At 34.3% G+C, this 14,597-nt stretch overlaps 2 protein-coding genes across 2 annotated transcripts; both read right to left on the bottom strand.

Moving 5' to 3' along the window:
* Positions 1-405: 405 nt before the first annotated feature.
* LOC131596074 (nuclear pore complex protein NUP85-like) lies at positions 406-9,979 on the bottom strand. The gene is made up of 18 exons (XM_058868634.1): positions 9,550-9,979; positions 8,854-8,956; positions 8,635-8,745; positions 8,444-8,527; positions 6,887-6,958; positions 6,743-6,799; positions 6,431-6,550; positions 6,133-6,333; positions 5,878-5,988; positions 5,694-5,731; positions 5,287-5,443; positions 4,836-4,937; positions 4,673-4,729; positions 4,402-4,548; positions 4,207-4,277; positions 4,030-4,117; positions 2,330-2,386; positions 406-850 (listed from the first exon to the last, which is right to left on the bottom strand). The coding sequence occupies exons 1-18, from the start codon at positions 9,906-9,908 to the stop codon at positions 656-658; spliced, it is 2,130 nt and encodes a 709-aa protein (XP_058724617.1). The 5' UTR covers positions 9,909-9,979; the 3' UTR covers positions 406-655.
* Positions 9,980-10,592: 613 nt separating this feature from the next.
* LOC131600388 (ultraviolet-B receptor UVR8-like) lies at positions 10,593-13,236 on the bottom strand. The gene is made up of 5 exons (XM_058872554.1): positions 12,799-13,236; positions 12,528-12,689; positions 12,372-12,407; positions 11,947-12,110; positions 10,593-11,784 (listed from the first exon to the last, which is right to left on the bottom strand). The coding sequence occupies exons 1-5, from the start codon at positions 12,881-12,883 to the stop codon at positions 10,840-10,842; spliced, it is 1,392 nt and encodes a 463-aa protein (XP_058728537.1). The 5' UTR covers positions 12,884-13,236; the 3' UTR covers positions 10,593-10,839.
* Between the last annotated feature and the right edge of the window lie 1,361 nt (positions 13,237-14,597).

Below are 14,597 nucleotides of genomic sequence, written 5' to 3'. Positions count from 1 at the left end.
TGGTATAAGTCAGCATTCTACAAATTATAAGGTATCAATTATATTTTGACAATTATCTTGAATGTTGACAAGAGAACTGAGTATATTCTGAACAAAAACATGCCAACACAATTGTTTAATTGTTTGCTACCTTATTACTTTTTAGTTACAGGACTTACAAATTTATATAAGACTTTCTTTTCAAAACTCATTTCTTATAGAGTTAAGGTTTGTCTGAATTTTTTTACTCAAAGGTTTACTTGTACTTTTTTTTCGACAGAAGGTTTATCTGTACTTGATTTGTAGTAAATGTGTTATTTGTCAATTGATCTGAGCGACAAATTTTTCTAGTAACCCCAATTAAGAGTAAAAATGGTTTAAACTCTTGCTATTCTCAGTTTTAACTCTTAAAATGAAGATACAAAATTAGAGTCGGTTTAAATCTAGCTGATACAGATTGCCACTCAAAAGATAAATAAAACTACAAGTAAAGCTCAACAATGGCAAACCGAGAAAACGGTGCGCCAATGTCCATGAAAAAATTACAACAGGTGATAACCATTAGAGCTAGCAATTTACAAGCATCCCCTTCGACCTGTGTTATGAAAGCCAACACATGCTGTTGAATGACATTGCTATTCATCCATCCCTTAAGATATATATATATATGGTAAGCCTATTCATCAAGTATGGCACGGCCAAGATTTGTGGCTAGAGCCAGCCTAATAGAACTCAGTGCTTGAGGGGGTAAGCTAGGCTCCGTGAATTGTGGGCGCTGCCGCGCTAAAGATAACTCTTGAAGTTTGTTCAATAGAAGATGGGTCTCAGACACGCTGAGAAGAGGACTATCTTTCCAATTTAACAACTTCAACTGCTCCCAAAGGAAACAAACAAGGAAATCATGTAAATTTGAGTGAGAAAACACAGCTCGCATTAAACATGTAAAATACATTGGTGACTGATCATAAATAATATGGAAAAAAATCAAATGATAACAGGATCTACAATGATGCGAGGCAAACAAACATGCATTAACAAAACATGTGTTGATTGTAATTGAGTGAGAAAACACAGCTCGCATTAAACATGTCAAATGCATTGGTGAGTGAGCACATATAATATGGAAAAAAAATCAAATGATAACAGGATCTACCATGATTGGAGAGGCAAACAAACATGCACATGCATTAAGATAACATGTGTGGATTGTAACTGATGTGATCATAATTTTTTTCTACTTTCTATATATTGTTTGGTATGTTACTTTATAAAGAAAGAATAGATTTCACGAATGAAATCCCAGGGATTTTTTGAGTCTGTTCATTTAGTGTATTGAAGGATACATTAACAAAGCAGTAACAAAGCACGGGGTTTTGGTCCAGTAAGAAAAAAAAAACTCTCAAATCCACTTGTTAGCATAGTTATCAATCCCATATTGCATAGCTGAGCAGCCAACCCCAAAAATAGGGTAGTGGGATAGCGGATAACGGCATAACCGCTAGTTGACTATTTTTAGACTAATTATATGAATAATCTATAAAACATATATTTAATGTAAAACCAAACAAATAAAAGAGGAAGAATAGGAATAGAGTTATTAAATGACTATTACTTTAAAAAAAATAAAAAATAGGACAGTATGAATAAAGAAAGAGAAAAGAAAAAAAGAAAGAAGAAGAAAAAAGAAGACTTTAAAAAAGAGTAACAAAGAAAAGAAGTAAGAAAGAAGAGAAAAGAAAAACAGAAAGGTAAAAATCAACTTGAAAAGAGAGGATTGCAGGCGGTGACGCTAAGAAACGAAGCAGGCGGAGGCAGAGGCGTTGAGGAATGAAGCAGGCGGAGGTAGCGTTAGGAAGAAGATCTTCAAGATCGTGAGAACTCTGAATATTGAAGCGAAAGCGTGTGAAAAGAAGATTGAATCCTCTATTTTGTGTTTTGAGTAGGCGCAAATTGGAAAATTTCCATAAAAACTCCTCCGAGGTTTTTTTTTTTAAGGGTAAATCTGGGTTTTCACGTTCAAAACAGTTCAAACCCGCTTGGGCTGGGAATCAATTTATACACAAATAATGAATGTAATTATAGTATTAAATTAACCCACAAAAAAGCACTGCATTAGAAACTATCAGTCAATCCTAAAATGCCAAAAACATAACAATTTACCTGCAGTTACATAAAAACTCTGATATTATTATTATGGCACTCTTCTCTACCCAATGTTTTAATTGGGTCAATCAAAGCAAAGAAACAAAAACAATTATGAAAGGGATATTAAGACGATCCCATTAACATGTGGCCATATGATTATACTGAACATTATAAAAGAAAAGATAGACAACTAAAAACAACTCACCGAGTCATATAGAAGGGTCAGCCAAAAGCGCTGAGGGGTTGATGGATTTTTCATAAGCTGCAGAATTAAAAGAAATGTGTTACACAAGCTGCAGAATTAAAAGAAATGTGTTACACTTTAAAACAGAACGCTGGCTATCAGCTGGATAATTGAATAATAGAAGATCTAGTAACACCAAAAAAACTAAAATGCTTGTCAATGTTTTTGGATCACAATTGTCACTCCAAAAATCAAGTCCGCTATGGCAGCTAACACGGTATTATTGCCTCTGTTAAGTTTCTATTTAGATTTGACAAGAAATTGATTTGATGTATTATGTATAGTTTCCTTAGTTAGCTTGACTTAATCTCTAAATTTTAGTGAACGATCATGTTAACCTTGAATATAAATATTGTACAAACAATTCATGAAACAAAACACAAATTATTCACTTGCCGTATTCAACTTAGACTAAGAGAGCCTTCAGGTTGAGAAGCCCTAGTTTTTCGATAAGCCACAATCAAGGTTATTGACACAGTTTTTTTTCATCATAGATTGTTAAAGGTGATGTCGCCAGTTGTCTCAATCTCTCAGAGACCATCGAATGTCCTTCAGTCATTGTTGACCATACAGGTAACTATCTAGTTTGCCTTTCTCAATTTCTCATTCTACTCTTGTAGAGATACTGAATTTTTGGATCTTGATGCATCTGGTCACCTAATTGGTAATGTCTCTCTTTTCTCTAAGTTATCGCAGTCCAAAACTCCCCCGTTTCACTCTATGATATGAATTCAAGCTACAAGCAACTGCTATTGACCAAGCTTCACCACTTTTCTACTACTATAGAATTCAGTTCAAATGGTAACTGTTGCCCCTAAAATCTAAATTCTGTAAGCAAACTGTCTCTCACACATTAAAGTGTGCCCTAACCTTCACTTCTTCTGAAACCTTGGAGCCCCATATCTAAATCATACAGGCATTAATATATTCAGCGATTTACTTCCACCCGGTCTTGTGAATCTCAGTCATTAGTGCATTATAAAGACATTCTGTAATGCTACCAAGTTTCCTGCTCTACAACATCATAATCTAGATCATCCGAGCTTACATACATTGAAGAAAATGATTACATCATCTATCAAAGTTAGAGTCTTCAGAATGTTAGTCAGGCCAGCTTTGGAAACATGCTAGAGTCTCTCAAGCTGTCTCTTTTTGAAGCCATTCATTCTAATGTTCGGGGTCACAAACATGTTCTTTCGAATTTAGAGTATAACTAATAAGTATCATGCTACCCTTACTGACAATTTATATGATTGTATCAATGTAGTTTAGATATTTTCGATGCAAAATCATTTTAATTATTCCAATATCTTTCAAAAGTCCTGCTCAGTAATCACAACTCAATTTGGAAAAATAGCATACATTTTGTACAATGACAGCGGTTAAGAATATCTTTCAGATTGTTTTAATTTGTTCATGACTCTTCAAGCCATTATACACCAATTTAGTTTTCCACATGCACTCCAAAATTGAACAGCCGAAAGAAAACAGATTGTTTGCACTGATTGTGTCTTTGGTTGTACTTGTTCTGTTCATGATTTATTGTTTTATTTAATTCAGTATAGAAGGAACCCAAGCAGGTAACATGACTGGTTTGTACAATCAGCACACTACTCTATTGGGGACAACATAACTGTAGAAGTGTGTATATAAATTAATACCAGTATGAGGGAGCCTACAGCTTGTCGAGCAGCATCAGCTGATTTTCCACTAAATACCATCTGAAGGGATTTTTTGAAATCCCTATATCTGAATGTAATATTTAACAAATGTTAGAGCAAAATAATTAGATAAAGATGTGAAAACAAGGTAAAAATGTCACCGCAGGATGCTCATACTTGTGTAAAAATTCAAGACCCCCAGCAGGCTTAGATTCAGAACCCAATAATTCAATTATGCCTTCCCATTGCTGTAAAAAATTGGATTGTAAAATGAAAGAATTAAATAATTATAAAAGAAATTCATATCCACATAAACCAATAGATAATAAAAAAATTTGCACAGGTGTTTTATTGTAGGAGTATAAGTATTACTTTGAAGCTTTCATCAGAGATTGACTTTCCAACTGAATCAAATAACTGTTGTGCAATCCTATTAAGACAGTTTGTATCTTGGGATTGTTGAAGCCAATATACTCCAGCACCTTTACGACCATGCTTCCAGTGATAGACTCCAGCAACCTATATATTAAACATGCATGTTTAATTGTGCTAAACCACATTACGCAAAGATGAAGATTTTTAATTTCCAAACTTTTTACCCATTGTATTTGCGATAGTTAACCAAATCAAGAATGCATGTTACCTTCATGATATTTGAACTGACATGATCAAGCCCGTACAAACGGCATATCTCAATGTTCTGCATTAATCAGAATAATTTTTCTGTCACTCACAAGCATATTAAAAAAATTAACAAGGATCAGACTTTTGAATTGAAAATGAAAAAATTAAGATGAAACAATTACCTTAAGCAACAAGTTGTTATGTTGAACAGATTGCCTGTACAATAAATTCTCTAGCAAGCCCATTCCTTGCTTCATGCATGATGTTAAATATATTGGAGCTATCTGCAAATATGTGAACATGAGCGCCAAATTATATTACTTATATAAAATATTGTTGTTATGAATTGATAAAACTGCAATCTTCATTATAAAAATAAAAAAATAAAAAGAGTTTCACTTGGCCTTGATTATTTAGGTTTCCTGGAGTTTCTTAATCATATCTATGTAAATTCAGTTTCATCCTTACTCTTTCAAGTTTTCAGATTCATCAACCTCGTGTAAAAAACCAAGACATGTATGTGCAACAGTAAATTTTGGTGTTCATCAATAATAAATATAGTTCATTCAAGATAATTTACTAATCAAGATTAATTTAATAGGATACTTTTTTACTGGATTGTCTTGCACTTACTTGCCAGGTCAATGCATGTGATGATAGAACTTGAGCATATGCAAGCCGATGCAGTTCCATCATACTGATTCCTCCCAAGTTATAACGTTCATCCTGTAGAAGAATCTCTGCTTGCTCACTCCCTGCAGTTAACAATTCCACGGCATGTGCGACCATCCTGTTTTGTTGACATAATGACATGTACAAAAGTCACATTTTTATCAAAACCCAATTAAAGAAGGGAGTAATACAGCACATGATCAGTACTAATCAATCATTTTACTCCAAAAATAAGATTTTCAGTCTAAAACTAAATTTTGAAGTTTGAACATTTTGATTGTGAGCTTCTTGAGAGCAGAATAATCTAGTTCAAACACGTACATAATAACAATCAAAAATAAATTAACAATAGAAGAGAAACAACTCACCAAGGACCAAATTCTCTGGAAATTTCAGCTAAAACAACCTAAAGACATTTCAACACGGTCATTCAAGTTTAAAATGGGAAAGTAAGGGTTGAATAAAAAACAAAATCATTAAACAAGCAGAAGCAAACCCAAAATACTTGAAAAGAATAAACAATGAAGCATGGAAAATAAATTTTATTATTACCTCTGTATTTTCTGAAAGAATTCCAATCATAAGTCCAGTCAACCTATGGGTACCAGTCGGTGGTTTCAATTGGATGCATTTCTGGGCCAAATTATACATGCTTTCTATTCCCTGTTTAGAAAAGGCGGCACCGAAATTGTTTAGAGATTCCATTAATTAACAAAGATATATGAAGAAGATTATTTAAAAACAATATATTATATATGTAAGGAACATTTTTTAAGTTATTATTGCAAAATAATAGATAAAACTTACGGTCGTAAATGGCCTGATGTATAAAAAATGTGAAACATACAACTCAATCCAGTAACATGAAGCTGTGCAGAGACTCTCAGTATTACCCAGCATAACTTGTAGCAAATTTCTTAAGCCCTCACGAGTTTGTTGATTATCACACTGAATCCAGAATGGACTGCAGTCCAGTTTAGTAATTTGTGACCTCCACTTTTCCCAGGCCTATAAAATAGAAATACACGCCATCTTATAACAGGAGAGTAAATTTGTTGAACAGATGTAATAATGCATGTTAAAGTATTGCGGGATTTGGATATACTTTGATAAAGTCGGGTTTGGATTTAAAACAATCTCCTAAATTTCCAGAAGCTGATTCATGACGTAATCGGGGCATTTTGGAAATAAGAACAGCAACTGCCTCCACCAGTCCATTTTCTAACTGTACAACAAAAAGGAGACGGAAAAAAAGATGAGAAAAATATAAATAAATAAATAAATATAATAGTAGCAGTAAGAACAACAACAATTAAGAATGCTGAATTGCTGATTATAACAACAACATCATCATCTCTGTCATTATGTGTGAATTCATTGCGTCGTGAAATAAAACTTTCATGATTTTCATGCCAACCTCACGGTAGCTGAGCTGATCTAATTGGTAAGACCCGTGTAACCGCAGCATTTTCACCTGCAAGTGAAAGCCAACTTAAATGAAATTATTCATTTACAAAGGAACATAAGATGCTGCAGTTAAAATGTAGGATCCTTTACTGACCACTATATCTAGCCAACCAACTGACAATGCAGATGACATCACTTCCCAATATCTAGGATCATCTTCAATCACCTGCATGGACAAAACTTCCTATGTTTATGCCCCCAACCTTGGAGAAATTAATCAAGCATAACTATTATACACATTAGTAACATGTCAAAAAGAACTATGTAGTGAGCAATGCTCTACATACATTTGTAGACTACTTTAGAGACAGTTGTTTGTTTGCATATAACTTGTAGGGTGTAGAACAGAATACTCCTGGTGAACATTGGGCATATATTGTGTGCTTCCTCCTTAATGTGTTCACTAATATCATATGTTTCTAGGAAGTTTTGGCTAGAATAAAGAGGCCGGTGTTTTGTGGCAATAGCAGTAGTAATGTGGGGTTTAAGCAGACAATAGAGTATATAAGATGGTATCCAGAATTGCATTTAAGTTCATATGGGACTAAGCTTTTTAAGAAAGTTATAGATTTTAGCTCCATCATATCAATGAATTCCGGAATAAAATTTAACATTCAGAATTGCCCATTTCAGTTTTGAAGTAAGCTTCAGATTTACTGAATATCTATGAATTCCAGAATAAAATTTAACATTCAGAATTGCCCATTTCAGTTTTGACGTAAGCTTCAGATTTACTGAATATATATGTAAGGAAAAACCACAGTTTATAGATCCCATGTAACAGCTAGTTGCCAAAGCAAAATATAATAGAATAACTTCTCAAATTATAAATCTTGAAAGAAAAGAAAAACAAGGAAAAACCTTGACAAAACATCAAACATATTTGTTAATGAGCAATAGTGACATCATAATTTTCAAAGATTTATATAATAAACAATGAAAACTATAAAAAATTAAAGGGAGAGGCACGAGCTGGTGCAGCCCAGAAATATAGCCTTAGGAAGCTAAGAACCCTCTGTTTAAGTTTAGGATTCATGATTCAAGGCTTCCTATACCTACCTTACAATTGTGAGGACTCTCACTGCAAATAGTTTAAAATTTTACTTGTTTTCACATTCTTTCCACAATTTTTAAGAAAGGTTTGTAAATAAAATTTCCCGCATCCACTTTTTCATTCCCCTTTTTATTTTCTTGATTGTGATTCATTCAACATTTGAGGGGAAAATTCATCTAAAAATAGTTGCGGGAGGCTAGGTAGCTACTCTTACCCTTTCTCTCGTCTTGGTCAAGATGGACATTCATGGATCTTGGAAAATTGGTGGTTCTGTTTAATGCTGAAATGCCACGAATTGGATGCATGTGCACTATTGGGTTGCCTAAAATATGATATTCTCAAACATATGCTGTTGGTTTTTTTCGTTCCTTTATTAAATTCTGCATTTTTGGGGGCATATTTTTGTTTATATATTATATTTTTATAATAGATATACCATATGCTACAACACCATCCGTTACATATGCTGCAAAAATCCTTAATGTAAACTCAAATACACCCAACATCTACAATTCCTAAAAGCCTGATAATAGGTATTGATCATTGTCATATTCATCAGTAGTCATAATCATCAATCACATGCACATGTGGCCAAACCTGTATATTGACAAGATCATTCTGAAAATCCACAAGCTTGCCATGAATTGTTTCCTGTGTACTGGTAAAGAGGCTATCATAGTCCTGTCATAAAATGCCACCATGAACTTAAAATAAGCAAATGTGAACAGTTAAAATAATATACAACCATCTACAAACCTACGAAAAAACAAATAAAAAGAGATTATTACAGCTAACCAATCAACAAGCCTTTCAGGAAGCCATGCTTGAGATTGCTTGTCCACATAAAATATTTCCATCAACTCCCAGGCAGCTTTCAAACATGTTGGCTCCTCATTATTCTACGGCAGGTATTAAAAAGTAAGTGACTAACTTCTCTCTACTATAAGTCCCGCAAAGAAGGTCTCAACACAACTCCACACAGTCACAAAAGGATCTAGAAATAGTACCTGAACAATTTCATTCGGATCTTCAATTATTGGATTAAGGGCCAACTTTGGTTCTGTGAGTAGTGATGTTATATCCTTACTATACTGAAGGACATGCTCCCACCTGATTTGTAAAATAAATAGAAACCTATTGTCAAGAAACGCATTTATATGAAACCGCATATGATTGTCAATCCACAAAAACCGCTTAACTTTAAACAAAAACAAAAACCGAGTCAGTTATAAATGCAATTATTTCAGGAGGCACCCCATGAAATGAAGTGAAGCTAAAGCCAAACTTAGATGAATTATAAAAACTAAAAATCAAAGCTCAAGACAGAACTTCAACATTCAGTTTCGATATTGGATTCCCTTACAGGGAAGCATGAAAATGCCAGCGAGAAAAACATAACACAATTTTAATTATCAAATCTTAGTAATAAAAAATAACCAAAATCAAATTAGCAGGTGAATCCAACAAAAGTAACTGCATATTAAAATTGAAATGCTTACAAGCTATGAAGCACCGACGGACACTGACATGGATACACCAATAATAATTTGAAAAAAAAAAATGAATAAATTAACGTAATCACTCACAAGCGTGTAGGTGTCTGATTTCAGTGGTGTCGGTGGTACAGAGCTTACAAGAAACAAATCAACATTCACCGTAAGATTTTCAAAAACTATAATACAAATCTTACAGAGGTCCATTACCAATCCGAATGATATGCTGAAGGAGACTTCGACAATGCAGAAATTGAGCTCCGGCGACTTTGAAGCAGTGCAAATGGGGCAACAGAGCCGTAGGCAATTCGGCGCCAGTCGGCATCATCAATTTCCGGATCTCCACCGCCGAGCTTAACTTCGACGACTTTTGCGCCATCTCCAGCATCGGGGCTTCCAGAAGGTTCGGCGAAAAGGGAGACGCGGAGGGAGTTTCCGCGGGACCAGGAAATGGCAACGCGAGAAATTGGACGGGAGAGACCATGGTTGAGAGTATACACCGCGAGCGAGTCGTTGGTCTCACCGGAAAACGGGACCAGAGCTCCGTTGCCGGTAGAGTTGGGAGACATTTTTGAATTGGGAGTGTGTTTTAGGGTTTTGGGGTTTTAGAGAAATAATTTTTGAATAAATTTCCTTTAATATGAAATCAGCAACAAAAAAAAAAGAACACGATGATTTTTATATAAATTTAAAATTTATTAATATTCTTATTAAAAGTACCTCCGATTAACTTAGATCATTGTATTATTTTTACACTCTTAGCATATTTTCATTAAAAAAAACTGTTCAAAGATTTTTATTAATGTTTAGATTACATGATTTGACTAATACATTATACATGTATATAAAAAATATTTTATATTGTAAATATAAAAATTAAATTTTCAAAAATTTAGCATTTACTTTTATTTTTATAAAATTATATTATAAGTTATATTGAATTTTGCTTGTCTCAGGAATGCGGAAGACTAACAATGCTCAGATATCTATATTCTAAGTCACGTTTAGGATATTGTAGAATGGTTGGACTGGACATTTTTTATTTTAGAATGTTGTTGGACTGCCGATCCGGTCTTTCTATGTTAAAAAAAATGTTGAGAGAAGAGAATTCTTGTATCTTGTAAAAGATTTAGTCATAGTTAAACAATCTCCAAAAGATATTAGCCATTAAACAATTGTTAATCAAAAAATAAAGGAGCAAGTGATTAAACAACCAAAGGATGAACACAGCAGCATAATATATCAAACCAGAATTTACATAATAGCAGCATAATATATCAAACCAGAATTTACATAATACTATTTGTTAACAAGTTGTATTCAATATTTGTGCATAACTCAATCACCTAAAAGAACTCAATCACCCAGTAGAGACTAGATACAACAAATAATTAGGCCATAATCAGCTTATTTGTCTTCAATGTGCTATACTTTGATAGCAATGGTGTTACTTTTACTTTTATATACACTATTGATATGTAATTGTTCATATGTTTTCTGTTACTCCTTTTCTTGCTTGCGCGAACTCGATGGTTCCTCTTGTTTAAAATTAAAATCTTCCACTAATGGAGGCCATAGCACTAAGGTAGAAGTGTAACAATCCATTACCTTACCATTTCCAAGAACTCCACTTCTTCCTCTTCCCAAAGACCAAACTTTATACCCCTCTTGTGCAACAATAACAGTATGAGCTGCACCACACGCAACTTGAACCGGTTCTACAAATTTATCCTCACAAGGATTTTGTACAGCAAGCGGAGAAAGAGCGTCACTTGAATATTCACCTACAACTCGCGCATCAGGGTATAATCCAAGCCCCTTCTCCATTCCCCACGACCAAACATCCCCGCCCGACGAAACAACACAAGTATGAAACAAACCACAGTCAACAGAAACAAGGTTCACAAATTGTGGCAATTCTTGAACAGGTTCAGGAATTGATGTACTTTGTATTGTTCCATGACCAAGTTGTCCATTATCACCAAGACCACATGTCCAACACACACTTTCTAATTCTAACGCGTCATTCGGCCTTTTTTTTCTACGAGTTAACAAAGCAGTGTGAAAAGCACCACATGCTATTTCATAAATTGACCAATGAGAATTTTGATCAAATGTTTTCACCATTTCAGGATTTGGTCTATTCTCTTCATCACCCAAGCCTAATTGACCATGATTGTTGTTACCCCAAGAGTAACAAATGAGATCATCTTGTTCACCATTGTATGATTCTCCAACACTAACCAGTGCTATAATGTGTTCATTTCCACATGCAACTTTTACTACTATGTGACCATGGAAATCCCAAACCGGCGTTGGAGTGAAATTGCTTACTATTGAGAATATACCTTCTTTACTTTGATTAGGACAGTTTCCCCACATCCATAGGGCACCAAGATTATCAATAGATAGTGACATCATTCCTCCTGCTTTGACCGAAATTATCTAGCGCGGAGAAGAGTGAAAAGATGAGAACACATTAGTCAGATACATAATGTTGCACAGTTACATATCTCGATCGTTCGATCTAAATTGATATCATGTTGTCGTACTCTAACCTAAACACTAAACAAAAACAAAATTTGCTTTAAACATAGTATAGTATACCTTTAGTGGTGGTTTCGCTTCTGCTTCTTCTAACACTAAGGTTGAAGAATCTGGGGGATGCAACTCAAGAAACTTGTTCAACAAGCAAGGAACAACAGAATAATATCCATCTGTGTATTTTGGATTGTGGGAATCCTCTTCATTGATGATACCAAGTTGACCATCCATACAATAGTCAAGGATGTAGATAAACAAAACACATAGTTGAGAAAACTTTTTTTTTGTTAGTTGACTAAGTGATAAATAATCATTAAAAACTCACACACAACCGTGAGTACCAGGGTTTGAAATCTGGTGATAACGTCCAACCTAACAATATCGACTTCTGTCAGTTGAGCTAGATGAGAAAACTTTTAAAAACTAAGAACAAGAGATTTTTGTAATATAATTCAACCTAGAGATTTAAGCATACTAATTAAGGATACATAAATTGTAACCCCAGCACCAAACAGATCCATCATCTGTTAACACAAAAATAGTACTATGAACAATTAGATTGTGAGGAACCTTCAAATTTCAATTAGAAAACTCAACTACTTAAAATTCATATTTATATGATATAAGAGAAAAGTGTATGGAACCTGCAAGAGCTAGACTATGATATGCACCAGCAGCAATTCCAACAATTCTAACCGAGTTTTTTGATCCAAACGCAATTTGAGCTGGAAATAGTTGGTCTTGTTCTGAACCCAAACCGAGTCTTCCAAATGTTCCTCTTCCCCATGAATATACACGCCCATCCTCTACACTCATAAACACACACACACACACAAGATAGAAAGCTGGTTAAAATAAAGTGGCATGAAGAAGGAAACTAAGAGCCATCACCAAAATCGAAAGCTGGTTAGTTACCAGTGAGAAGGAGAGTATGTGCTTCCCCTGCAGCGATGGCAGATACTCTAAAAGGTGAGTTGCCGGAGCTGGTCACATCTTCCATTATCGTTGAGGTTGAAACGAAAAAATGGATAAAGGAGATAAACCAGTTGTTCTATAGGATTTTGTAGAATGGTAAAGAACTAAGAATAGCTAAGATTTGAACATATACAACTTCATGCAAAATATCCACTACTTGACCAATACCATGCCATTTTCTATTTAAAAAGTTTCATTCTCTCTTAATTTGGCATGTTGGTCAACTTCAGTTATTCCCTTTGCGCTGTATTATTGTAATACAATGGATAATATACAAGAAATTTAATAACATCCACCTGTGCCTTGTTTGAAAATTATAGATGCCACATTGCAATTTTAATTCATTTTTCAAAAGAATCCGTGTTAGTAATAGGTATAATGGTCCTCTCACTTATAAAATATTCAACCACCTCTTTAATTTATAAGCAATGTGAGACTTACACAACTCACACTTATTTTTCAACAATCTCTCAAGTGTGAGTTCATCCACTATAAATATAAAAATGGAACGATAAAAATAATGTAACATGGAAAATATCGGTTATGTACATATCTTGAAAGCAATTGACAGCTTATATTTTTAATTAAGTTTCGTTTTCAATCAAAACACCTGTTGTCACAAGACTCTAGTATAATGTTTGATTGCTGACTATCACTCTTCTGTCTCCATCTCCAATATGGTCATAGTATTATTCAGATGTATATGGTTGAACAACTAACTTCTTTTATCAAAGACTATTTTACGTACAATTATCAAATTAAGAACCATTTGTTTTGGTAGGTAATTACAAAATGTAATTCAACAAATATATTGGTGAGTTCTTTGATGTAATTATGGGAAAGGAACGTCATAGAAATTTTAAATTTAGAGCTTTTAAATGAATGAGATGCTATAATGATGTGTTGATGTGAAATATTTCCTACATTAGCCTAATGTTCTGGAAATATGATTTAGATAAGACCCTAAAATTATAATGTTGCTGGCTGCCTACGTATTCTAAATTGATTTTTTCAAAGAACTACATTTTACGTCTCTATTTTTTAAATCTGTTGTTTTTGTAATGCATCGTCTTGAATTAAAATTCATCCAATGATTGAGACTAGATTACCACCAATATAACAAACGGGAAAATTAATCAAATCAATATTACACTGGTTTGAAGGGAACTGCATTTTGATTTCTTAAGAAATGTCTTGAGATTATTAATCAATATATTTTAATGTAGATAAACATAAATGTAAGGGTGGCAACAATTTACGCCCGTCCCGCAAAAGCCCGTGAAAAAATGAGACGGGGCGGACATATTTGAGAGTGCAGGTCTAAAACCTTACTCCACCCCGCCCTTGCGGACAGTGAAAGTCCGCGGGCATGGAACATTTTAGGCCTAAAAATAGTAAAATTATATAAAAAACCTTATGACCACAAAAGCCCGCAAAAAAACAGGGGGGGCGGGTGGGCACATTAAAGGGAGCGGGCCTAAAACTTTGCCCCGTCCTGCAAAACGGGCTTTTCTCCGCGGGTCGGGCCCGTTTTGCCACCTCTACATAAATGGTCTTAAAAATATGTAAAGTGGATTGGATGGGCATAATAATTCAAACGCATTGTATAAGCTTCTGGATGCAAATTGGTGTGAACAGCTTATCAAATAAGCACTTTTAGAAGCTAGAAATTGGTTTTATCGAGGCCGTAACCGGTTACAAGAAATAGCATAACTGGTACAGCAGGTGTTTTCAACTTC

Source organism: Vicia villosa, linkage group LG4 (assembly GCF_029867415.1).
Source record: "Vicia villosa cultivar HV-30 ecotype Madison, WI linkage group LG4, Vvil1.0, whole genome shotgun sequence".
In the NCBI taxonomy this organism is placed as follows: Eukaryota; Viridiplantae; Streptophyta; class Magnoliopsida; order Fabales; family Fabaceae; genus Vicia; species Vicia villosa.
This window is presented reverse-complemented; position numbering and strand designations above follow the sequence as displayed.

Coding starts and splice junctions, on each gene's coding strand:
- LOC131596074 (XM_058868634.1), bottom strand. CDS start 9,908: ATGTCTCCCAACTCTACCGGCAACGGAGCTCTGGTCCCGTTTTCCGGT. Junction 8,528..8,634: donor GGCTTGTTGATTGGTTAGCT/GTAATAATCTCT, acceptor ATTTTATGACAG/GACTATGATAGCCTCTTTAC. Junction 851..2,329: donor TGACCCTTCTATATGACTCG/GTGAGTTGTTTT, acceptor CTTTGGGAGCAG/TTGAAGTTGTTAAATTGGAA.
- LOC131600388 (XM_058872554.1), bottom strand. CDS start 12,883: ATGGAAGATGTGACCAGCTCCGGCAACTCACCTTTTAGAGTATCTGCC. Junction 12,690..12,798: donor ACATACTCTCCTTCTCACTG/GTAACTAACCAG, acceptor TTATGAGTGTAG/AGGATGGGCGTGTATATTCA. Junction 12,111..12,371: donor GTGCTGGGGTTACAATTTAT/GTATCCTTAATT, acceptor ACTATTGTATGG/ATGGTCAACTTGGTATCATC.